We start from the raw sequence: 25,835 nt of genomic DNA, 5'->3' as shown, positions 1-25,835 counted from the left end.
CAGGGAAATTTTATTGTTCAGTCTGACCATGTCTGTTATGGACCATGTAATGAAGTAGACTCACACAGATCTTACATAATTAGTAAATATAGATGGTATTAGGAACTGTTCAAAAAAATGCTTTGAAATTAGTTACAGGGTCAATAATTTCAGCTCCCATTGAAACACACGAGGTCTTTAAGTCCTGTCTCATAGCACTTTTCATCCTCTCACCATCCAACTTTGCAAACTTGATGTAATGATGGTGAACACGTTATTGAATCTATGATAGTGGCCTGCTAGGGCTCAGCTGACACGATATTATAAAAACAATGACATTGCCATTTAGACTTTGATTTCAACATCTGGAAAACAGCAAGTCTTGAAAGATTTCATGTGTTTGTCTTGGTATACTGAGATGGAACTGACAAATGATCTCTCTTCAGGGACATCCTCAGAGTGGGAGTGACATTAGCCGGCCACCAGAAAAAGATCCTCAACAGCATCCAGTCCATGAGGGCCCAGATGAACCAGATCACTTCAGTGGAAGTGTGATCTCACAGACCAGGAGCACATAGGCTCTGTTTACCCAGAAACCCAGCAGCCACCAAACCTGCATTCTCCTGGAACCTGGACGGTGACTTCAATCCAACCTCAGCTTCACCCTCCCTCCAAACTCTCTCCAGAAGGTTCCTTCAGCCTGCAGCACTGCACAGACATTTGGTAGTTTTGTCATAGCTGTTTTATGTTCAGGTAACACTTGGGACTTTGATGTTGTAGTTTCCCTTGACCACAACCATCCAGACTCAGTCTTCAAACTGCTCAGTCCATGTTTATTTAATGGGATACCTTGTTAATTGAATTTATTCTATTAAATGGTAACACACCACACTTGATTTCACTATCACCAGGTTGAAATGTTCCATAAGAAAACAAATTAGAGTCAATATGATTTTGAGCTTGTACAGTGACATTCAGAAATATTTTTTAAAAATCTACCTTTGTAAAAAGTTGTTCTTCTGTGACCCAGATGAGTTTGCATACATACACAGCATATTAATTAAACCCACCGCCATCTAGAAAACCTACTAACCCTTCAGTACCTGCAGATGAAGCTAACAGAGCCACCTACTCTCCAATGGACTCTGCTTTGTGATTGGTTTGTCACTGTCACTGTCCAATCAGATTGAGGTGTAAAGACAGGGTCAAAATTGTCTTTGTTACTTCAGCGTCACACATTTTGTGGGAATGTGAAGCATTTTACACATAGTTTTCTGCTCTATTTGTAAGTTCACAAAATCACTTCTTTTTTTAAAAAAAAAAACAAAACAAAACAAATTTATAATGTACAAACTTAAGTTTCTCATGCAGATTTATGAAATATATTTTTGGAATTATTTGTATTATCATTGTAGATGCTCAAAATCCTTTTGATCATAATTTGACCAATTTCTTTTTTTACCCATACACTTGCCATTACCAGTAGAAACCACAGGTGTTGCCAAATCAACCTTAAGCAATCAATCTTAATGATTATAGCTTTAACTAAACACATTAACTAGCATTATATTCACCCAGTGTCAGCTCATATTGGATCCAGACCCCCATGACCCTGAAAAGATAATCGGCATAGCTAACGAATGGATGGATGGGTGGATGGTATACACAGTTTACTGTCCTGCTTACACAGCTCCACATACTGTACCTGGCCAATCGCTGCATAAAGAATGTGCTTGTTGGATTTTCTGTTTCGGAACATTACACAAATTGTTGGACACAACTCCCAGCCATTGGATAGGGAGTCGCAGAGGCACTTTGTGTGAAGCAGATAGTAGTTTTATTTCCAGTAGTTTATTTTGTCCAATTCAAAACATTTTATTTGGGACAAGGGACGATTTGAATCGAGTTTGGAAACAGAAATACACACAAACAGTTCATTAACGTGAAAAATAAAAATACAAAACATATGAAAAAGACAGAAATACACAATGTTTAATGGCTATGGGAACCAAGGTGCAGCAGTGTGGTCTCTACTTGTAATTGCTACCTGTGTTGGTGGTGGAAGAGCTGCTGTTGTGGTGGCAGCAGCTTAAACTATTTACCTGCTTAATAGAATCTAACAGTCTTTGCACTCTACTATTAATACAAACTAGCTGTGTGTGCTGGTCGGTGCCTGGTTTCTATTTGGTTCTCCAGCTGCAACTCAGTTTGACTCCTGTTAACATTGTTAATGTTAGTGTTGCTCAGATAGTGGTTGCTTTGGGTTTTCCTCACTCTGTTTATTGGCTCCTTTGCAATGAAGTGAAGAGATTTGCCCTTTAAAAGCCTCTTTAAAAGGTCACTAAATATTCCAATGCCTCTGCTGTGAAAGAACCACATGCAGTAGCTACCATCAATTTTTACAGACAAAACAGTCTCCTTAAGAATCCTTTGTGTGCTGACTGTGTGAAAATGGTGTAAAATGGCATGACTGCTGATATTTTGAAAAGTTAGTGGGTTGATAATCTTGTTTTTTACACACATCTTCTTACCATTTTTATCCTTGAAATATGCTTCGGTCACCTGGAATGGATCATATCTTAGTGTTGATTGGACCATATGCTGTCTGTTGTTCACCGTGATTTCACTGTCCTATTTACTGTGAAGCTGCTAGTTAGTCACTTTAAAGTCTGGGTCAGGCTATGGGTTTGGAAACAATACCTTGCGATCAAATGCTTCATACTTTACAGGCATAGTGTTTCCAGTTCAGAAGAAATCAGTGTTACAGTGAAAACACAGTCATCATCTTGTACATATCAATATACATTTTTTTTTTGTCATACAGTGCCCCCAAATAACAGATTGGTGTTCATTACAATTGGCACTCTAGCACTAATTTGTTTGAGTGATTCACTTCAGTTTAGTTTATATGCTACCTGATTTTGAGAAAATATCTTGTAGTCCCCAAAAAGTTTCCTCCTGGCTCAATTGTTTCTGTCTTTTATAAGGTGTCACAGGTTGAACATAAAACATTGCAGTCACCAAAGATAAAATATCTCAATTATCTATATCTCACCAATAATGTGTGTGTGCATGTTTGTTAATTGTCATCTTATGCTGATAAAAGACAAAACTGGAGGACAGATACCTCTGTGTTCAATCACTCACCACACATTTATTAAACTCAACAACAAAGCATAGCATATTTAGCATTTAGCTAAAACTCTGTGTTCCTCCTCTTAATTGGGACTACCACAACCTACAAAATCTGCTCCTAGACCTACATGGGTAAAGATAGGCCTGCATTTTATTTTTTGTAAAATGCAGTTTCATAAGATTCAAGATTCAAGACTAAGATGAAATCTGTGATTTTGGTGTGCTGGAACTCAGCAACTCAATTTAAAAAGCAGCTTCAAAAAGCATTGTTGCCATGGCCTGTGTTGCACTTGTGAACGTATCCTCAAAGCTGGTAGTGATCATGTGCGACCTGTTGTACTTGCAACCTGACCACATTCATTGGCAATGTATCATTGCACAGATGTATTGTATTTTCTGCACTGTTGTGCACAGAGTCTGCACAGATCCTGTAGCAACGACTAGTTGCAAGCACAAGCAGGAAGTGTAATTTTATTGTCCGTGATACTTTCTGCATGTATGCATTTTCATGGTTGGGTTATTGAACATGCCTTCCAGACAAAGGCCTCAGGAGCTCAAGGAGCCCTAAGCTAGCATAGATTTTTGAAGAAGTTGTTACACAAGATTCACTTTGCAGAATGAAAGGACCCCTCTTAGAAAAGACATCAGTATTCCCTCTGAGGCTGTCACAAGAACAATAACACTTCCTACAACCTGAAAGAATGTCACTGCCTTCCAAAATGGCCGAGATATCAAAGCAAACAAATAAGAAAATAGCTTATTTGGATGATATTGTTTCTCAGAAGCTTCCAAAACCATCACAAATCAGTGTTACAAAGCCCATATGACTGTTAAGGTTACTGTGATTTAGATGTTACTAGGTTTGGGCTTCATCTAGGTTAGGGAAATATTGTGTAATGGTTTGGGTTAGGGTTTGTGAGACCATAACAATGTTATGTTAGTTCTGCTAGTTCTGCCTTGGAAGGGGTTATAACTCATGTGGCTCTTAGAGCTGTAAATACAGGCAGTTTTATGCATTTGAACAATCAACTAATGTCATTGTTTTTCTTGTGAGGACAGTCTTCTCAAGAAATAAAGCATCATGATCTCCTTCAAAATGAGTTTTTAATCCTCTCAGGTTTTCTTTGTGACATGCAGGTCCTCTGCTCCATAGTTACACCATGAAGTGTGGACCCTCTGATTATCTGTCCATGTGCATATTCCCTTTATGGCTTAAAATGTACCAGCTGAGGTGAGATGCTGAGTTTCAGAAACCACTTTGGGTGGGGATTCTAAAGGGAACATGACTTTAAACTTCATAGAAACAGTAGACTCTATGAACTCTACTCTGTCTTTGTTTTTGCTTTTTTTTAATGTGAATTTTGATAAAACTGTGCTTTTTATAAATGTTATGCGGATAGGACAATAATTTATACTTCACAGAATGGAAGAATGAATTCTCCCCTTGGATAATGTGATGTCTGATTCTCTTTTGGTATTGGGACGTTTGGCATATTTAACCTCTTCCTTCTACTGTACCAGCACAAAGCACAGGTTTACCCATTCACTGTTAATGTACTGTATGTACATGAGGCCTTACTGACCTCAAAACCCTGAAGTTGGTCTTGTTTGTAAATGGTCATAGTATCCTCAATCATATATAAGGTACAACGCTCCTGATTTTGTGATAGCCTCCGCTAGCACCCCAATCCATCAGATTTCCTTCCAGCTGACAGTTGATTTCGTGAAAGTCAATGTTATTCTAAACCAGGAAGGTTAGTTCTTCTTTATGGTCTGATCACAAAATCACAATTTTTACAGTGCAGGTTTGGATTTATATTATTGTTCATTTCATGTGTTACTCATACTGGCTGGACAGCCACTTGGGCAAAGAGGGAAACTGCTGTGTTTAAATCAGCCCTGCACTTTAACCTCCCTCTTCTTATCGTTACATACAGGTGCACAGCGAGGTCAAAAGTTAGGGTTTGAAGAAATGCACTGAACTACTTTACTTGTACAGTCTTTACTGGTGCATGCTAATGTTTGAACATATGCTATATGTTTCATGGACTGTACAAGACTAGCTCATTTCAAAAGCACATTCGACACTACACATACTGCACACAGTGGGTGTGCTTCATGGTCTGTGTCACACTTCCTGGAGTTACATGACTTGTTTTGCATTTTTTCACAACTGCAGTCTAAAAGGTGCTTCCACATCTCTCATTTTGAGGCTCTTCCAACAAATTTTCTTTTCACATCCTCCTTTTACCTTTGATATGTAATAAATGTTATTCAGTCAGATTTTCAATACCAGTCTGCACTATTTTATCATACGTGTGTGTACGTATGTGTGGCATTATTGTAACAATTGTCCTATGTTTTACAGACACACCAAGATGCTGTACTGTACATATGCATGGTATGCACATTTTAATGTTTTGACACACAGGGCCCAGGCAGCACATTCATACAGTGACATAGCTGCATCTGTTATAACTGGCATTATTTGATGTGTGTTGGGAAAACGCACAGAGACACTTCAGAGAAAAACACAGTGTGGTTCCTGCTTTTTGATTATTCAAAGCCTATCTCACAAATGAGAGAATACAATCATGATAGCTTATTGGTCAGGACGATAATATTTGTGCTCCTCCATTTCAATAAATGAGACAGAAAAAATATTAGAAACACCCTTCACCTTAAAACTTTTCTTAACATGTAAGAGAAGCTGAACAATGAGGTTTCCTAGAGAAAAAAAAATCAGTCAAAGTCTGAATGGGGCCCTCAGTGGCTAGTTGTTGCATGTGATCATTTTTTCAGCATGAATGAATGTCTACCACCAGTATGGGCTAAACTGGCTTCTACTAATATCACAAAAATGAAAGATTGAATTACAAAGTCATATTCATATATTCATATTCATTCTGGAACAATTATGAAAGCCCAGTGAATATTTGATTAAAATAGCTGTTTTATGTGGAAAATATTCACACTAAACAACTGGTTATTTTGTGAAGAGCTATGCTTATCTGTGAACTATTCAGCAGTGAGAGCTCATACTGAAGACACAATCACTCTTAACAGTGTTAAATTCAGTCCACTTGATATTCTTTGTTTTTTTTATTATTCAATATTATGTGAGTTTAGAGCCAAACTACAGATTCACTGCTCTAAGCACTGGCTGTTTCATCTTGGTATGTGGGATCATTCACAGAGAATAGAAACGACCTCACTTGAACATGACCTCTCTATGTACAGTTTAAAGTGATACAAGTTCAATTTTTTTGTAATTGTTTCAGTGTGTCTGTGCCGTGCTCTGTCCATATGCTGACTCCTGTTTGAACTGCACTATGGCAGCTTCTCAGTACTCACATAGAGCTGAAATGTACTGATTCTGATGCAGGGGATCTTTCTCATGTATCTGATAAATGTGTTGGAAGTCTTTACATTTTACACATGATAGCTCTAAAGAAATGGAATGGGAAATTTGCTTATTTTTTGCTTTCTGGGAATGAGAGAGAAAATAAAAATGGATATTAGCCTCACATTGTATTAAGCACAGAACTGGAGTTAGAACATGGCTGGCCCAATGTAGCATAAAGAAGCAGGGGAACACAGCTAGCCTGGTTCTGCTGTCTATCAAAGTTCAAAAACACCTCAAATTCTCTATAGCTCTCTTATTAAGATTTTGTACATTATTTGTTTACTCAAACAGAAAAGTAAGAAAACTTTTTTTTAATATTACCACTCTGGTATCAAAATTCTGAACAACTAAACTGACATGAGAGAAACTGCTTTACAGTTTACAGAAAGTTATAAGTCTACATTTCACTCTCAAAATGTCTTGGCCAACAATCAAATTTATAAATTTGAATGAAAATTAACTCTCAGAATCCAATATTTCAGCTTTATGCAGTACCTGTTCCCTTTACCGCACAATCTTCCTTTTTGTGTGACCAGGGTGACCCTGAAAACACTTCAACTCTAGACAGAAGTTTTAAATATATTTGCTGGACTCTTTTGGTCCAACGCCCTTGGAACAGAGGGTTAGTGTTAGATTTTAGAGGGGTCACCTGCAGCCAAACACGCCTCTCTTCTCAGCCCTTACCACTGTGATCTCACTTGGACTTTTGCTTTTCTATTTTATGTTTTTCTGTATAAATGTATATTTGATGGTATACTTGTTAATTTTAATTATTTGTTATACTGTTATTGGATTATTTTGTATAAAACAAGAAAATGAAAAGTAAAGAAAACACAAACTGAAACTGAATTTTGTTGTGTCTTCAATTAAAAAAAAAAATGGTGACATGCAGAATTTAATTATTTGACATGACCTGACTTCACTGACTTCTGCTTGTAGTATGAGAATACTATTAGACAAATTCTCCATCCAAGAAAGGATATTCCTTTCCCCATTGATTTCCCACTGAACACTGTACACCAAAATGTATTCACACAAACTGTGGTTATCAGATTGTGATGCAAGTTTTGGGCACAAGAGGGAAGTAGAGAATTTTCCAAGCTTTTAGAACCCTGAAGCTGAGGATTATTTGAGAAATGTAGATAGCCTAATCATACTGATACACATGACACAAACTATATTCATGGTTCTGGCTCTCAGTCCATATGGTTTCACAGTGGTGAAGACTGAGTAAGACATTTAAGTAAGTCATTTTCTCAACTCTGTCTGCTTTTTTTAATTATGAGTCACTGTGAAGCAATATTTAGGAGGCATATCTTTATAACGTCTTCATCTAGTCCAGTCCAGACATATGTTTGCATGCTTGTTTATTTAGCTTCCTATAGCAGCTATTACATATAAACACTATGAAATTTATAAATCGAAACATCATATATGCAGACATATAATGACAGACAATACAACTCCTATGAGCCACACCCATATTGACATTAACTTGACAAATTGAAAATGACAGGATACACATATATACACATAAACAATATAAGATTATATACAACACTAGATACAACACAGAAAGATACAGAGAATCTCTAATCAGTACTATTAGCACTATCATAATTACACAGTTTAATTACATAATTAAACACACAGCAGACCCGTATATAGAAACAACAGAGCACTTGTTTGATGCTTGTGACACAGTCCAAAACGTATGGCTGAGCTCCAAATCCATAAATATGGATTTCTTCTCTTTCATATCCAGTTAGGAGTCATCATGAAACACACAGAATTTTTAGATAACAGTATCTTCATCATAACAAAATACTACACACGTAATTTCACTACCAAGGTCAGAGAAAAGTAGTTATATTTTTATATTTTTATGTCATAAAGCCTTCATCTGAATACATTTCAGCAAGACTTGAGGCTCCAAGGTATGATAATATTGTTTTTACTTTTTAGTAACATTTTTGTGAATGAAACATGCCCACAAATTTATGTGGAAATTTAAGCAGTCTTAGTTATGCTAATTATCACATGACAAGTTAGTTAAAAGAAATTGGTAAACCTGACCCTGAACACTAAAAAACAAACGTCACAGATCCATTGACTCTACTGGGCAGAATGAAGGAGTGATGGGTGTAGAATGAAGCTGTGAGACAACAGGGAAGAGCCTCCAGAGACCTCCAGTACCTCATCCAAATGCAGTTCATTGCCCATTTTCTCCCTGAAAGGTGATACAGCCTGGGTGTTTGTGTGCAGACCTCAGAAAAATGTATTCACCATTTTACAGGCATTCCTTTGCACTTATTGTGTTAAGAATCTTTTCTGGGCCAGGGTGTCATATGACCTGCAATTCCAACTGTAACCACCACAACAAAGTCATAACACAACCCAAAGCTGATATTAAATCACATTGTTACTGTCATTGGATTGACTTCAGTAAAGGTCAGCTTGGTGCAGTACAAACACGCTGTACTGCCTTGCCTCTTCCTAATGTCGCAGTTGATCTGACCCATTTTTCTTTTATGATAGAACCCAGAGCCGAAGCACTTTGTATATTTCTTTCTGTTGTCATCTTTTTCTCAGAGCAGAATCTATGATTTAGTAAGACTCCGGTGATATTTATGTAATATTTCATTTTTTGCTGACCTGATGTCACTGGCAAACAGAAAAATGAAGGATTTAGGATTAGAAATCCATTGATTCTACACTGACCACACTTCATATGCACATATGCTCAAACCAAATGACTGTGAATAAATAGATGACATTGATTCATTATATTTCATTAAATTTAACTACAGAAATTTACATTATGTATCAGGTTTATGTCCACATAACCTTTACAGCTCATAGGGAATTCCTCTCTCCATTCTCTCTGCAAATAGTGAAAGATTCCAGTGATTCCAGTGAGATATGTGTATGATGTTACAGAAAATAACAAAGTAAGAGACTGCAGCAGACAAGAGACACATCAAGCTGATTCCCCTTTGAAACTGGCAGAAACCAGTGGGATCCTGGTTCATCCATCTACAGTGTACAGCAAAAGGAATGCCTTCAAGTTGAATTTGAACAGTCTGAACCAAAATATTAATTATTAATGTATTTTAAGAAGATTATTTAAAGCTCCATAAAGGTATTCTTTCCTGTAGTGTCACTGTGCTGTGATTATTTCAGCTGCCACAGCTGTTTATGATTAGTCCGTTGTGTTTTGCGCATGAATGATAAATATGAATCAGCCTGCAAAGAGCTGTAGAGTGACAGCTTCACCTCATAAATGACACCACCACACTATGTCAGGTCCATTCAGAACATAAAGCGAAGGTGAGGAAAAGAAAATTGGGGGATTGAAGGAGGAAGCAGGGAGGAAGGGAGGGAAAACAGCAGTGATTCCAGAGGACTGCGTGGGATGCTGCTGTTGGCTGTACAGACGTCACAGCGTCACATGTTTGTCACAGATGGTGATGGCATTCTCATCTTCACTTCAGGTCTGTCTGTGCAGAGAAGGAATACTCAAAATACAATGACAGGATTTCAGTCAGTGAGGACTCTCGCTGTACTTTTGCCCAACTGATCCCACTGATGACAGGGGTAGTTGGCTTACTTCAGTGGCTGACTAATGAGGCATGGAGGGCTGTCCCTGGTACCCTACATAGACACACACACACACACACACATGCAAATACACGTCATATACTCGTGGCTTAGCCAATAAGCCCCGCCCCCCCTTGCCTCTGGTTCGTTAGCTTCTATTTACCTCTGTGTTAATCCTCTTCCCTTTCACATCCCCCCTCTTCCCCTCCTCCTCCTCACTCTCTTGCACGCTCTCTCTTTTGCTCCTCCCCTCTCTTCCCTCAAAGCCAGCAGGCTGCTATTTGATCTAGACTGCTTGTTACATGACTCCTGGAATTACAACGCTCCCTCGCTATTCGATGGCTTTTTGGGTTGTTCTCGCTTTGCAGTGCAGAGAGCACAAAAGGATGCCAGTGCCACGCTGAACGCACATTATTTGACCTTTCCTTTCCTCTCCTTTCCCCTCCTGTGATATCAATCTGTTCATCTGTCTGTCTCCCTTACCTCCCCTCTTACCTCCTGTTGAGCCCCCACACACCCCCCATCTCCTGATTAATGTGGCTGCCCCCTCAACAATGTTACCATGCATTAACTGGCTGCAGCCTTTCCTTGCCTTGATCTCCTCCACCTTGCTTACGCGAGGCCAAAACTGCCCATCCAGCTGTTTGTGTCCAGACCACCACACTGTAGACTGCAACAGCCAAGGTCTAACCAGAGTCCCGGACTCCATCCCTCTGGATGTTCGCCGTCTCCTGCTCTCCAACAACTGGATTCCCTGGATCCCGTCTGACTTCTTGGTCCTCTACAGTGATCTGGTCTACCTGGACCTGAGGAATAACTCCCTCTCCCAGCTGGAACCGGGGACCCTGAGCACCTCCTCTAGATTGGTCTTCTTGGACCTAGGAAGCAACAACCTGACAGAAATCCCCTCTGGGACATTCGGGGAGTCTAGGAGTCTGATCAAACTGCGACTGGGGAACAACCCCTATCTAAGCATGGTAGGCATGGACGCTTTTACAGGGTTGACTTCTTTAAGAGAGCTTGAGCTGGAGAGGAATGGCCTGAAAGCACTGGATGTCAGAGTCCTGGAACCCCTGCCCTCCCTTCGAATGCTGCGTCTGGAAGGCAACCCCTGGCTCTGCAACTGCCACTTTGCCAAACTATTTGTATGGCTGACAGAAAACCGCCACAAGCTCCCAACAGGTAGGACATATGCTGTTTAAAGTATGGTCTTGTAGTTGTTGGTCCCATGCCAGAAGAGTATAAATCCAATCATTTCATTAAGATATATTTGATATAAACATTTTATTGATCAAGTGAAATTAGAAGTAAATCTAATGTATTGACAGCAGGTCTACATCTTTGTATTTGGAGGTCCACAAAACTCTCTGTTGCATATTTCATAGAAAAAATGTAGTGAGTCAGAAGCCAATTACATCTTGTTTATCTATTGCTAGAGCTGACATTTTGTGTTATCATTAGAATCAGGATAGGCAGAGATGTGGACTCAGCCACAGTGAATAAGACAAAACCATTGATTCACACTGCACAATACTGAATGCATTCATGCAGACATTAGTGTAGTTTGAAAATGCAGAATGAACCAGTCTGACCCCAGTGGTAGTGTTTTTCAGACATACATGGACTTAATTTACATGAATCCAGCAGTATGGTACACATATATATCAAAATGTGTAATTCTTCCTGGTTAAAGCAAAAAGAAAAAACACTGAAAGGAGTGTTATTTTGTCTGGACTTAAGAAATTAGTCTGGGTCACAGTATGGCCTAAGTAAGAACATTAATCACATGACAACAGATGACTATATATGGAGAAATTGTAAACCTAGTCTTTATCTAAAGATGGCTTATGGTAATGGAGAGATTTTTAAATGCTGTTGGATCATTTCTTGTATATCAATCCATGGTATTATACATACTAATTTTAGTTATTCAAAACTGTAGTCTGGAAAATAACTCGTAGCTGTAGCTGTCAAATATGTGCAGTGAGGTAAAAAGTACAATATTTGCTTGAAATGTCAGTGTATAAGTATAAGGTAGAATACAATTTAAATGAAAAAACAAACTTGAAAACTGTGGTTTGGTAAATATGTTTAGTTAATTTACACTAGTGTGAATGTGTCAGGGTAATGTATGTATATTTAAGTGTTAGCATTAATGCTACCAAATTGTATAATTAAGTCTTTTAACATTATTTATTATCACCACTTCCATATTCATAACAGTGTGGGACAGAATCAGTCAGCCATCAGTATACAAGCCTATGGCTGATTTTGGTATCAAGGCTCAATCTCTTTGCAGAAAAACTGAACAATTCCCTAAAAATAATTTGTAATGGCTACCTTTAAATTAAGTCATTTAAATAGCAGTGACTCATTTCAATACAGTTTGGGTCATCATGGCTCTTGAGCTTTAAATAAGAGTGAGAGAATTACAAGGCAATCTACATACTGTAACATGCCTTATTCAGGACAACAGCACATCTGATGCCATGCCACCATAACAGTAACACCAGCTACACATGTCTAGACTCCTTCCTCGCAGCAAGAGGACTCTCTATACACAGCTAAGCACAGACACACACAATGCTACACACAAACATAGTGTTAAATGGCATTACGAGTGGTGTGAATAAACTTGGAAGTTTCTGGGAGTCTGTGCAGAGCTTTCAGAGGACACAGTCTTGCAGTCGATTTGTATCAGTGGCCCTGACTACATTCAGAGCAGTATGTTTATGCACCTGTGTATGTATACACATATATGTCATATAGTTGTGTGTGCTTGTCTCTGTGTTGTCATTTTGTGTTACTGTAGACATGTGAATGTCTTGTAATTCTGTGTATGTGTTAGTGTGTTAGTGTCTGTGCTCAAAATATACATGTGCATTTGTGAGCATCCAATCACAAACATTTGCACATACTATTAAACGCATTTCTGCACGTGTACACCCCTACATGTTTTTATGATCACACATTTTTGTGCATGTCTGTGTGTGTTTTTTGTCCATATGGTGCATGGTTACCGTATATTTGAGTGTGTGTGTGTGTGTGTGTGTGTGTGTGTGTGTGTGTGTGCATGTGCACGTTATGCATTTTCTGAAACACCTTCAAAAAACCCTCAAATTTGAGGGTTAAGACTTGGTTTTAGAGTTTGGGATAGAATTAGGTTAAAGTGGTTGGTTGGGCATTTAGTTGTGATAGTTGACATTAGGATAAGCTGCTAGGGAATGAATTATATCAATGAGTGTCCTCACAAATATAGACGTTTAAGTGTGTGTGTGAGAGAGGGGATGTGCTTGTCTGTTTGTCTCCTGCATGCCTGTGTGAGCATGAGTCTGGCTGCCTGTTGTAGCGCCACGTGACTGGAATATCACCAAGCGATGAGGTCACTGAGTCCCTTTTCATGTGGAAAACCCCTTCTGGTCTTACAGTGACTCACACACACACACACACACACAAACACACGTGTACACACTTGACAATGATGTCTAGTGACTCTTTGGTACAGCAGTGCTACAGAGGAGTCAGGATAAAATGGAAGTGCCTCTCCACAGAGTGGACAAAATGTTTCCGAGGTGTTACAGTGCATTGGTACAGAAAGCGCGCACCATTTGGTTTCTATTTCTTGTATTAGTATAACAATGTTCAATAACAATGCTTTGCAGAGACTCAAAGGTACTTATATAAAATAAAAACGTAATGTTCTGGTGAAGAGTCGGTTACTATTTTATTTTATTTATTTATTTTGAATATGTGGATACATTCTGGTCTGCATTATACAACAATCAGCCACAACATTAATACATAAACAAGTTACCACAGCAGCTATGGAGATGCCACAGTGGCTGGATTACCAACTAGGCAAAGCAAGCAATTGCCAAACGGTCCCCTGACAACTCTGTGCTCATTGTGTGTAAATTAGTTTGTGCTAAATGAATTGAATACATAATTGAAGCACAATATCAAATGACATGACTTCTTAAACCTGCATTAATAGATTTTCTGGCATTTGGGAGGAGTGGATAAATAACTAATAAAGCTAATTTTTCTTTACATGTTAACAGAATTTTGACTTAACATCAGGAGACATTGAACAACATTAGCAATCATTTGGAGTTGTGTTTGTGTTTATCTGATAAACCTAAGTCCAATATTCACTCTCATTTTAACTCTGGTACCAATCTGGAGGGACATATCTGGCCCTGAGGGGCACAGGAGCCCAGCAGATGACTTCTCCTCTGATCTTTATTTTTGTTTATAACATCTGCTTCACCTAGGACCTACTATACTTACTGCAGTTGTGTGTATGCAGTTTGACCTCTGGATGATTGTCAGATGTGCTCATATGTCCACTTGCATTGCCAGTGTCCCTCCACAGTCTGTCTGTAATACACCACAATACAATATCAATGAAAGTCAGCACTTCATTTTAGTTAATGCTGTAGTCCTGTAAGTCCTATCTTATAGAGGAGCTTTGTGTCAAAATGTAGTTTTGTGGTGTCAAGCTTTATTATTTTAGTTTTTACTGTGTGTTACTGGTCCATCAAATTAGCACAAACTAACTAACACACAAAACACATGGGGCCAGGCAGCATTGTTCCAGCATACAGTGGTGTCATGTCCAGCATTGATCATTAGGTAATGTTTTTGTTTTCCCTCATTTGATACAGTTGTTGGCGTGTCTTCTCTCCTTCTTCTCTCAGATTCCACTTCCTGCCCTTGTGTGTTTCCTGCACCTGTGAATGTCTGCCACACCTTAATGTGCTGCACCTGTGTCTCACTGTCTTGCCCCTCTTAGCATATTTAATCTGTGTGCTCCCTTCCATCTGTGCCAGGTTGTTACCCGTAGCAAGCATTCTAGCTGTTTCCTTTTGTTTTTGCTCTTTTGTCATTTGACCAGTTTCTCTGTCTTTTGACCTTGCCTCAGTCTAGCCAATATGATTTTTGTTTGCATATCTGCTTTTTTTTGTACCAAACCATTTTGACTGCAAGTAAAGATGCAGATTAAAAAAAAACCTGACTGAGTCATGCTTTTGAGTCATCACTCTGTGGTATCAGTCCTGACAGTACGAACAATTGTCATTCTCTGAACCTATGCAGCAATTCATTGTGTAAGATCTTTGATAATACTAGCCCTGGTGCAGAGGCAGCCCAAGCATTAATGGACATTCACCAAGTGGCAGACTTGAGCCATAGAGTTTCATACCCTGGTGGCCAACATCAGTTCGAACACCCTGACCTTGGTCAGTGCCTTTCACCAAGGTTTGTCCAATCCTGTCAAGGACCAACTGGTCCTACTGAATCGCCCTAATTCCCAGGAATCCTTCATTGCCCCTGGCCATCAAGATTGCTAATCACCTGAGAAAAATAAAACGGGAAAAGTCACAACAGAGTAATAACCCTCTAGTAACTGGAGTAAGCCAGCTGACTCTGGAATAGCAATAGCACTGACTGCAGGAGGGCTGCACATCTACTGTGGCCAGCTGGAACATTTGATAAATCTTATCACCATAAACTTAAGACAAAGACCATTCACTTAAGAAATACCTATCACCTGGTTAGAATAAGGGAGGAGGATGAATGAAAGCCTTCAATACACCCCAGTAGACACCAAGAATACTTGATGATGCTTTTTGGTTTACCTAATGCACCAGTTGTCTTCCAGGCACTAGTTAGTGATGTGCTTCATGACATGCTCAGTAAATATGTCTTTGTGTACCTGGATGACATCCTCCTCTCCGCTGATGCAGAAGCCCACATCAGCACAAAAGACAGGCTCTAAAACATCTCCTGGAACACCAGCTTTTTGTGAATTCCATTTCTCCTCAGATGCTCTCCTGGAATTTATTGTTGTTTCTTGAGACAAGATCCAGATATCCAAGTTTAGTGGCATCTCTGACTGGCCCATACCCACCAATTGCAACAGTTCTGGGCTTTGCAGATTTCTATAGTTAGAAATTTCCTAGTTAGAAGTTACTCCTCAGATGGATTTGTCTATCCAGAGACTAAAGACTATTTTCACCTCTGCACACATCCTCTTCCTTCCTGATCCCCATATCTTGTTTGTGGTGGACACGTCAGATGTTGGTACTGGAGTTCTGCTGTCTCAACACTGCCTTGGATACAACAAATTCCACCCCTGTATATGCTTCTCCCAAAAGTTATTGTCGGCTGGGAGACATAATGACTGGAGGAGGCAGAGCATCTGTTCCTGTTTTGGACCGATCATAAGAATCTTGAGTATATTTGTACAGCCAAGCAACAGTTTAGCCTTTTCCGTTTTGTTTGTCTGCCTATCTGTCTTCGTGTGTACCAAACTTTTTAAACTGCAAGTAAAGATGCAGATTTTTTTTAAAATCTGACTGCCTTGAGTCATGCTTTTGAGTCCCTACTCTATGGTGTCCTGATGAGTAGGAGTACTGGGTAAATAATGAAGCTCCTGGTATGCAGTTTGTCTGCAGTGCACTTAATGGGAACTTAAAGATTACACAGTACAGGAAGGGCAAATAGTGGAGGGTGTAAAAGTAAACTAGCATGAATCATTGTTATACTCATTCTCTTACTACATGCCTTAATGTACCAGTTAGGGTTAATGTAGCAGAGAAATGTGGGGATATGCCATATCAGTTGCATGGGTGTTGAGATGTGATCCTTATTGAGCAGACAGTCAATCATATTTCAACACTTAAATTTTATTTGTCCTTCAAGAAGACATTTCCCTTTGACCTTTAGAGATACGGTTTGTCTCCTCTATTGTACACAGTATATTCTAATATTCAACCCATCAGTGGTTTGTGTGTTGATTCTATATGAGCTGAGTGAGTGGCAATTTCTATGACAGGGATATGGTTGGGGGATCAATACTGACAAACAGCAATTTCTTGCTCCATATTCACAGTATTTACTGTACAGAAAGTTATAACAGCTCACATTCTACAATTATTTTCAAGGACAGTTGTGAGATGGCAAGAGGCAATATATTCTGTGCACTGTGGGGCATGAATAATGAAAGGGCCTGAGTTTCTGTGGTGAAGAGCAGCTTCTGCGTCTAAATACTCAGTCTTCCAACTTGCACTGATACTTTTGATTTTAGATCAGTTCTACCGTCTTACTGTTCTTTTGAATTTACCAATGCTCATTTTAGGGATATGTAATTTAGAGTATGGTGTGTGTGTGTGTGTGTGTGTGTGTGTGTGTGATTTACACAGCTATCTGGGAGAAGAGCAATTACAAGTTGACGTATATAAATTGTTTTTCTCTGCCACTTTTCTTTGCTTGAAATTCGAAGTATTATTTCCACAGAAGTGTTTATGATGGATCAAGTCATTTCCTTAGTCACTCATGACATATCATTTAATACTCCACTAGTACTACATGGTCAGGATCAGGTTGGATTTGTCACACAAAGCTTTTCTATCCAAGGCAGAATATTACAGTGGGGGTGATGTGATTTAAAATCTGCGTTCTACTGAGGAAATCATTTCAAGTCCTGGTCAGACATTTGACTTTTCATTTAATAGTTTAATGGTATACCAGCATATGGTGAGCTTACAGATATAGAAAGTGGTCTGAGAAAGTAAGCCAACCAGGAACAATGTTAAGGCAACAGATTTTTACAGTAGGCTAAACGGCAGTGGTCTGACAGTATGCAAATACAGTTGTGTTTGTGAAAGTAGTTTTGTAGTACTAGGGTCTGGCATACAGTTTAAAATAACATGAAAATGAAAGGGATTTATCTCCTGGTTATTTTATACGTGTGAAAAATGAAAATGGTAGTTTTACCACCAATGGCCAATATACTATTTAAAAACAAAAGCACAGTCTTTATATTTCCACTAATTCACATTACACATCATGATTTGCAGTATGTTGATACAGGCATGAAAGCCATGATGTCTCGGTTGGTTCATTTGTTGTTTTCTCTCTTATCAGGTATGGAGGGGATAGAGTGCTCCCTGCCTCCGGATGGGCGTCGTGTTCCCCTAAGTTTACTCTCTGAAGACAGTTTCCGGGAGTGCCGTGGTACCCTTACTCTCACAGACTACCTCATTGTCATCTTCTCTGGCATCTCCGTCTCAGTGGCAGCCATCATGGCCAGCTTCTTCCTTGCTTCCACAGTTCATTGCTTCCAGCGCCTCAGCAAAGGCAACAAAGGAGATGAGGAAGAAGGGAATGACTGAGGGAAGGGAAAGGGGAAATAGATTATATAAAATGCAAGTGTTTCATTCAAAACTCTTGCTCAGAGGTCCTGTTGGTATCCAAGAAAAAGCTTGAGATAACATGAGAGCAGGGGGAGATTGGTAGTGATGTGGATAAAAAGGCTGAGTCAAAGAAAAATGTCAAACCAAGAAAGTTCTTACCATGTCAAAAGACTACATGTGAGTTATCATGAGAATCACAGACTGGTTTGGAAAACATCAGGCGGGCTTGAATCACTGTGAAGAGGTTTTACGTTCACTGAATGTAGGAATTTCTACTACTGCATATCCACTGGTCAGTGAAGTGGTTTTTTTTCAGAGACAAGAGAGCTGTAGCATTGCACAGCAATTGAGTCATTCTTGAGAAAAAAATAGCCCTCCTCATTAAGAGATTGGTAAATGTATTCTAGATGAAGATGAAGGGACAAACATGTTATAGTAATGGAACTACAGAGAATCAAAGATCTGGAAGCACCACAGGGAGCAGACAGTGGGAGCAGACCAGAAAAATACACATAGTCCTCTGTTGTTGGCCCTGTCCGTAGAGGGCTTCATGGATCTGGACATATACAATATATGCAACTCAAAAAGGAACTGATTTATGCCAGGATCACACTACAAGATATTTTAGTTTTTTGTCACTAGATTAGATTAGGTGATTGTATAAATAGATTTATGAATTTTTGCCATGACATTTCAGACAACACATTGGATCCTGACAAATCATAGTTTGCTGTCTTTCACGTGACTGAACAACTTAATCTCTCACTTTCACTTCTTCATCTTACAAAACATATAGTAGAAATCGTCAAACCAGACAGGAGATCTAACATTTCAGGCCTTTTGTTGGTTGCTTTGATTGTCTTCCACTTTAATACATGACACAGGATAAAACAAACAATTATTCGTGCCCAAAATGGACTCTTGGTATATAAAAAAAAGACCTGCATCCAAATGCAGTCCCTTGCAGTTCATGAAAGTGACTGGTTTAAAAACTGTCCCTGTTAGCATAAATTTGCAATTAAAACATGGCACACAGCTATTAGTTTCTCATGAATTGCATAACAACATATCACTACACAAAGAAATAAGTTTAATAGGTTATAGTCAAGACTAGTTAAAGCAGCTGTGCATTACTTGGAAAATAATTATGAAAAATCGAAAAGCAACAGTGAAAATGGTTTTAAGTTTGTTCCTACCTAGAGCACAGTGTGCTACAAAGACCTGGTTTGGGTTGGGTTCTCAGGTTTTCAGAAGTTCAGGTCTGCCCAAGACTTCTATGGAGAGTCCACTGGTACAGCTGGTGGCTAAGTGCCTTGCTCAACAGCTTTTGGGTTGTTGAATAAGCAGTTGTCTGGATTTGATAATTAGCTTTCTGAAATATTTACATATTCTCATTTTACGACATATGTGGAGTCCATTACAGTACTGGTTCACAGATATAAGGAGACATTCTGGAATTTCAATCAGTTCTCCAACTATTATTGCAGACTGTTGATTAGTCCAGAGGCCTGCTGTAATCCACTGAAGCAATAATATTTCCAGTGCAGCTGATAGCAGCAGAAAATTTGGACTAACCCTTCTCAGAGAGCTAAAAGGCAGACTGGTTGGAGCTGACAAACAGGTTTCAGTAACTCAGATAACTACTCTTTGTAACTGTGCATCTCAGAATGCACAACACATCAAACCTTGAGGTAGCTTGGCTGCAACAGCAGAAGACCAGGTCAGGCTCCACTCCACTCTAGGAACAGAAATCTGAGGCTGCAGTGGTGAGAGACTCACCAAAAGTGGACAATTGAAAACTGGCAAAACATAAGGTGGCCTGATGAATCTGGATTTCTGCTAAGGTACACAGATAGTAGGTCAGAATTTGGCTTCAACAGCATGAACCCCAATGTGTCTTGCATCAACTGCCTGGACTGGTGATGGTGGTTTAATGGTGTGGGGGAATGTTTTCTTGGCGTTCTTTGAGTCCCTTAATACCAATCAGACATGGTTTGAAACCCACATCCTGAGTATTGTTGCTGACCATGTTCATCCCTTTATGGCCACAGTTTACCATCTTGTAATGGTTACTTCTGGCATGATGATGCTCCATGTCACAAAGTAAAAGTAATCTAAAACTAGTTTTATGAACATCATGAGCTCAGTGAACTTCAGTGGTCTCCCTAGTCACCAGATCTGATTCCAACAGAAAATATCTGGGATAGAGTAGAACAGGAGATTAGCTGTCTGAATGTGCAGCTGACAAATCTGCAGAAATGATGTGAAAAGATGTTTCCAACATTTGCCTTGAAGAACTGGCTGTTTTGAGAGCAAAGGGAGGCCTTACCTACTATCAGTACAATGTTCCTAATAAGTGCTTGTTGAGTGTATTTTTCCACACTATATTTTTGTGGTAATCATGGCAACAAGCATCCTATTCTATTCAGTTTTATAGATATGATGAGCTTACCTGTTAAACTTTTAACAATATATGAACATATCTTCATGAATGTCAATATTTTGTATGCTGTGTTCATGAAATTGACCTTTGTGTTTCAATCTGACATAGAACATCAGATAAAAATTCTCTGTATTGTCTGTCTATCTATCATCAGTTGTTCACATTTCCCTTTAGAATTTCTCAATCTGCCATTTGTCAGATTGTCAGACAGCTGACATACTGTAGGCATTGACTGGTCATTTTAGCAGATTTGTTTCTGGATTTTTGTTCCATTTTTCATTTGATATGAAATGCCCTGCCTCTGTCATCTTAAAATGTCTTCCTTGAAAGATATGGGAACATGAACCTAAACAGATTAGAAGATCAAAATACAAGAGCAGAGGTACTGTATAAGTATTTGGACTCAGCACTTGGTCAGCATCAGGGCTTTATAAATGGCAGGCATGTAGCTGCTCTGTCAGTCTGTTGAGAATTTGTCTCTCTCTGGACGTACTCCCAGTGTGAGTGTGCTGTTACTTGGGTGCCAACTGGATTTGTAATCTCCAGTTTGAAAGGGCTTCATGTGCTATGATTACTAAGGATGAAAGAGGATTATTGGGATATTTCATTGTGTGAAACAAAAGATATGGGTGACAGAGGATAACAAAGAAGATGTAATAAAGTTATTTTTGCTTTGAAAATGTTGAAAGTCCATTTTGTTTTGTTTGATAAAACAGTCTGATGAATATCTGTTAACCATCTCATTTTCAATTGCCTTTGGCTGTACGCAGTTTTATTTGCCAAGATTTTCTGATGTTTAGTGACCCAAGACCTTCATTATGGAGTACAAACAATATATAAGACAAGTAATGACAAAGGAATGGGACCTGGAAGAAATGAGGTACATAATTAATTAGTTAAAGAGAGCTAAAGGCTGAATCCAAATGACCATCCCTTGTGGACCCTTGTTCCAAAAAGGCCTTTAATTTGCATGTAACTTTTGGCTTATTCAAGAGTAACAATAAAATCAGCCAACACATAGATGTTGCTTATTTTATATATTATGCCTGCAGTCTTACTAATAAAATTAAACAAATACCTTTCTTCCAGATGCCCGTCTTTACAAAGATTACACACACTCAAACTCATTATACACCAACAGTATCTCAAAGATATCTGTCTCTGTGATTTCTGCTTCCACTGCAAGACAATGCAGACGAATGGAATTTAGATGCACACGGAAATGAAAAATGTGCCCATAACTCTGTATGAACAGACTTATTAACAATAGTCTGTTCATTAAGTTTACATTTTGTAGTGTCCAGCAAACAAAATATGTAAGACCTGGTCTGATTAGGAGACATGGCATTCATCCCACTTTGGATGGAGCTGCTCTCATCTCTAGAAATCTGTGGTGGCCCTGAAAGTTAAAACACTACAACATTTCAGTAAACACAACATTTCAGAAAACAAAACATCATTTCACAAAACACAACAACATTTCAGAAAAAAACTACAACATTTCAGAAAACACAACAACACTTCAGTGAGCAGAGTAAACAAATTGTCCTACTGTTAGAGCTGCAGAATATACACTGTTGCCCGTAAAGTTGGAATGATTTTTCCAGACACATTCCTCTTTTTATTCCTATTTATACACATCAGTAATCACCTTTGACCAGTTGCAATGATTACATACAGAGTCCCACTTACCAATTTTGTTTTGAGAAGATATACACTTCTATCAAGAATAAATCACATTGTCACAATCATTTCATGAGAAGAGGTAAAAAATATTTTATTCCAACTGTATAGGCAACAGTGTACATAGGAAGACCTGTAAAAATCTCAATCTATCCTCCTTTGTAGACTGATCTCTCTCTGCCAACTCTCAAATGTTTTGTTTTCTGAAATGTTGTAGTGTTTTGACTGTCAGGGCTGCTGCAAGAAAGTTGACTGAGTTTATTAGAAAGCCAAAGCCATGACAAGTGCAAGCAGCCCAACACACTTGTCTGGGCTCCCATTAGAGGAGTCACCCAACCAGTATCCAATAGAGATAGCGTTTGGCCCCCAACCACTAAAATGAATTAAATATTCATTCATAATTATTCACAAAAACCTAATAAAAATTTACATCTCCACTGACCATAGTTAAATGTATTCCTGGGGCCAGAGAGGGCGACACTGAATCATATTTAAAGCTGCTGACTAAGGATAAGCGTAGATATGGTAAAATTGTTATTCACGTTGGTGCTAATGACACCTGACTACACCAGTCATAGAAACAAGTCAGTCACAAGTCAGTCACAAAAGTTAATATAGAATTGGTGTGTAATTTTGCAAAGACCATGTCAGACACCGTAGTTTTCTCTGGTCCCCTGCCCAATCTGACCAGTGATGACATGTATAGCCACATGTCTTCAACCACTGGCTGTCGAGGTGGTGTCCAGAAAACAATGTGGGCTTTGTAGATCATTGGAAGAGCTTCTATGAGAGACCTGGTCTGATTAGGAGAGATGGCATTCATCCCACTTTTGATGGAGCAGCTCTCATATCTAGAAATCTGTTTATCAGAGTTATTAGGAAGCCAAAGCCCCGACAATCCAGAGTTCAGGCCAGGAGACAGAGCTGCAGTCTTACACACTTCTCTGTGCCTCCTTTAGAGCAGTCACCCCTCCATTACCCCATAGAGACTGTGTCTGCCCCCCGACCATTTAAATTAACTAAATCGAAGATCAACAAAAAAGGAGTTAGTCACAATAATCTAATAAAAATCAGCACAGCCACCTCAAATGTTCAGCAAAATAAAATATGGCCGTGGAGGTGGAGTCACAGCCATTTTCGATTCCAGTTTACTAATCAACACTAAACCTAAACTTAATTATAATTCATTTGAAAGCCTCATTCTTAGTCTGTCACACTCAAGGTGGAAAACATTAAAGCCAATCTTGTAGTGTACCGCCCTCCTGGCCCATACTCTGACCTCTTATCTGAATTTTCAGAGTTCCTGTCAAGTTTGGTTCTTAAAACAGAGAAAGTTATTATAGTAGGTGAATTCAATATTCATGTGGATGCCAACAATGACAGCCTTAGCACCACATTTTCCTGATTACTCGACTGTCTTGGCTTCTCTCAGTGTGTTAATAAACCCACTCACTGTCTCAGTCACTCTCTTGATCTTGTTTTAGCCTATGGTACTGATATTGAACATGTAACAGTCTTCCCACAGAATCCCCTTCTATCAGACCACTTTTTAATCACTTTTGAATTCATATTGCTGGATTATGTACAAACAGGTAAAAATGTTCTAACTAGAAACATTTCTGATAATACAGTAGCTAAATTTAAGGAAATGATTCCAGCTAACCTAGGTCCCCTGCCTCATCTTACTTTAGCATAAGTTACTCCCTCCCAGCTTGATCATCTTGTGAACAGTGTTGCAGACTCACTACGTACAACTCTAGACTCCATCACCCCCTTAAAAATGAGAACAATAAAGAGAAAGAGGCAAGCTCCATGGTTCAACTCCCAAACCCATTCACTGAAACAAACAGCACGTAGGTTTGAAAGAGTGTGGCGTTCCACCAAACTGGAAGAATCCCACTTAGCCTGGCAGGATAGTGTCAAAAGATATAAGAAGGCCCTCTGTAATGCAAGAGGTGCCTATTACTCATCACTAATAGAGGATAATAAGAAAAACCCCAGGTTTCTTTTGAGCACTGTAGCGAGGCTGACAGAGAGTCACAGCTCTATAGATCCACGCATCCCTATAACCCTCAGCAGCAATGATTCTGTGAACTTTTTTAATGATAAAATTTCTACCATTAGAGATAAAATCAATCACATCCTGCCTTCAACCAGCACTGATTTAAAACAAAAACACAGGATCCATAGATTCAACTGTAAAACCTAACCTTGACTCTTTTTCTCCCATCAACCTCCCTCAGCTCACATCAATTATTTCAGCATCTACACCTTCAACATGTCTCTTAGACCCCATCCCAACTAGGCTGCTTAAGGAAGCTCTGCCCTTAATTTGCAACTCCTGTATTAGATATGTTAAATCTGTCCTTGGTAACAGGTTATGTGCTGCAGTTGTATAAAACAGCTGTAATCAAACCTCTTCTACAAAAGCCCACTCTAGATCCAGACATATTAGCCAATTACAAACCTATATCTAACCTCCCCTTTCTTTCCAAAATCCTAGAGAAAGCAGTTGCAAAACAGTTGTGTGACTTTCTACAGGATAATAGTTTATTTGAGGTTTTTCAGTCAGGATTTAGGCTGTATCACAGCACAGAGACAGAACTCGTAAAAGTTACAAATGATCTCCTAATTAAATCAGACAATGGACTTGTACTTGTCTTGTTAGATCTCAGTGCTGCTTTTGATACAATTGACCATCTCATCCTTTTACAGAGACTGGAACATTTTATTGGTATTAAAGGCACCGCACTAAACTGGTTTAAGTCCTATCTATCTGATAGGCTTCAGTTTGTACATCAACCTGTCTCTTAGACCCCATCCCAATTAGGCTACTTATGCAAAATCAACCCTTATACTCTGATATACTTACTTTCAAGTATAGTTATGCATTTGTTCTTATATACAGTGCTGCAAAAAAGTTTTCAGGTTCTTATCAGTCACACAGTACCATCAGGAAACAGTCTGATCGGTCCCAGGTTCATTCTGCAGCAGGACAATGAGTCCAAACATACAGCCAGACTCATAAAGAACTAACTTCAGAGACAAGAAGGAGTCCTGCAATACATCTGGTCTCCACAGAGCATGCAGTCTAAATACACAGAAGAACTGTTGCAACTTCTCCAAGATGTTTGGAACAAGAAGTACCTGAAAAACTTTTGAGGGTACAGTATGGTCACTTTGACTACATTTTGTATAAAGTTAATAGACAGGGTTCGCAATTGAGGATGCATGCAAATGGGTAGGGTTGAAAATGTGTGTTCACGGTGGCCAGGTAAACTGCTCTTGCTCAATACTGCACAAATTCCAAAGATTTTTGTCCCTATCAATCATTTACTTTCAAACATGTGGGAAAATAAGGCAGAATTTCAACAATGAAAATTATCTTTCA

The 25,835-nt window shown here is 39.0% G+C and overlaps 2 protein-coding genes across 2 annotated transcripts in view; both read left to right on the top strand.

The window, feature by feature from the left end:
• The window catches only part of ephb2a (eph receptor B2a), a 35,780-nt gene extending 28,394 nt beyond the window's left edge, over window positions 1–7,386 (top strand). The window contains exon 16 of the mRNA XM_018701601.1: window positions 426–7,386. Within this exon, the coding sequence (XP_018557117.1) occupies window positions 426–534 (109 nt within the window). The 3' untranslated portion in view covers window positions 535–7,386. The remainder of the gene's footprint in view (window positions 1–425) is intronic.
• Window positions 7,387–10,414: 3,028 nt separating this feature from the next.
• lrrc38a (leucine rich repeat containing 38a) lies at window positions 10,415–21,406 on the top strand. Its single transcript, XM_018701544.2, has 2 exons — window positions 10,415–11,302; window positions 18,050–21,406. Exons 1-2 carry the CDS (start codon window positions 10,675–10,677, stop codon window positions 18,295–18,297), a joined length of 876 nt encoding a protein of 291 aa, XP_018557060.1. The 5' UTR covers window positions 10,415–10,674; the 3' UTR covers window positions 18,298–21,406.
• Window positions 21,407–25,835: the final 4,429 nt, after the last annotated feature.

Source organism: Lates calcarifer, linkage group LG6 (assembly GCF_001640805.2).
Source record: "Lates calcarifer isolate ASB-BC8 linkage group LG6, TLL_Latcal_v3, whole genome shotgun sequence".
Lineage (NCBI taxonomy): Eukaryota > Metazoa > Chordata > Actinopteri > Centropomidae > Lates > Lates calcarifer.
This window is presented reverse-complemented; position numbering and strand designations above follow the sequence as displayed.

Excerpts from the sequence above, each read along its gene's own strand:
- lrrc38a (XM_018701544.2), top strand. The coding sequence starts at position 10,675 with ATGTTACCATGCATTAACTGGCTGCAGCCTTTCCTTGCCTTGATCTCC. Across the intron at positions 11,303-18,049 it reads CCGCCACAAGCTCCCAACAG|GTATGGAGGGGATAGAGTGC; the intron begins GTAGGACATATG and ends CTCTCTTATCAG.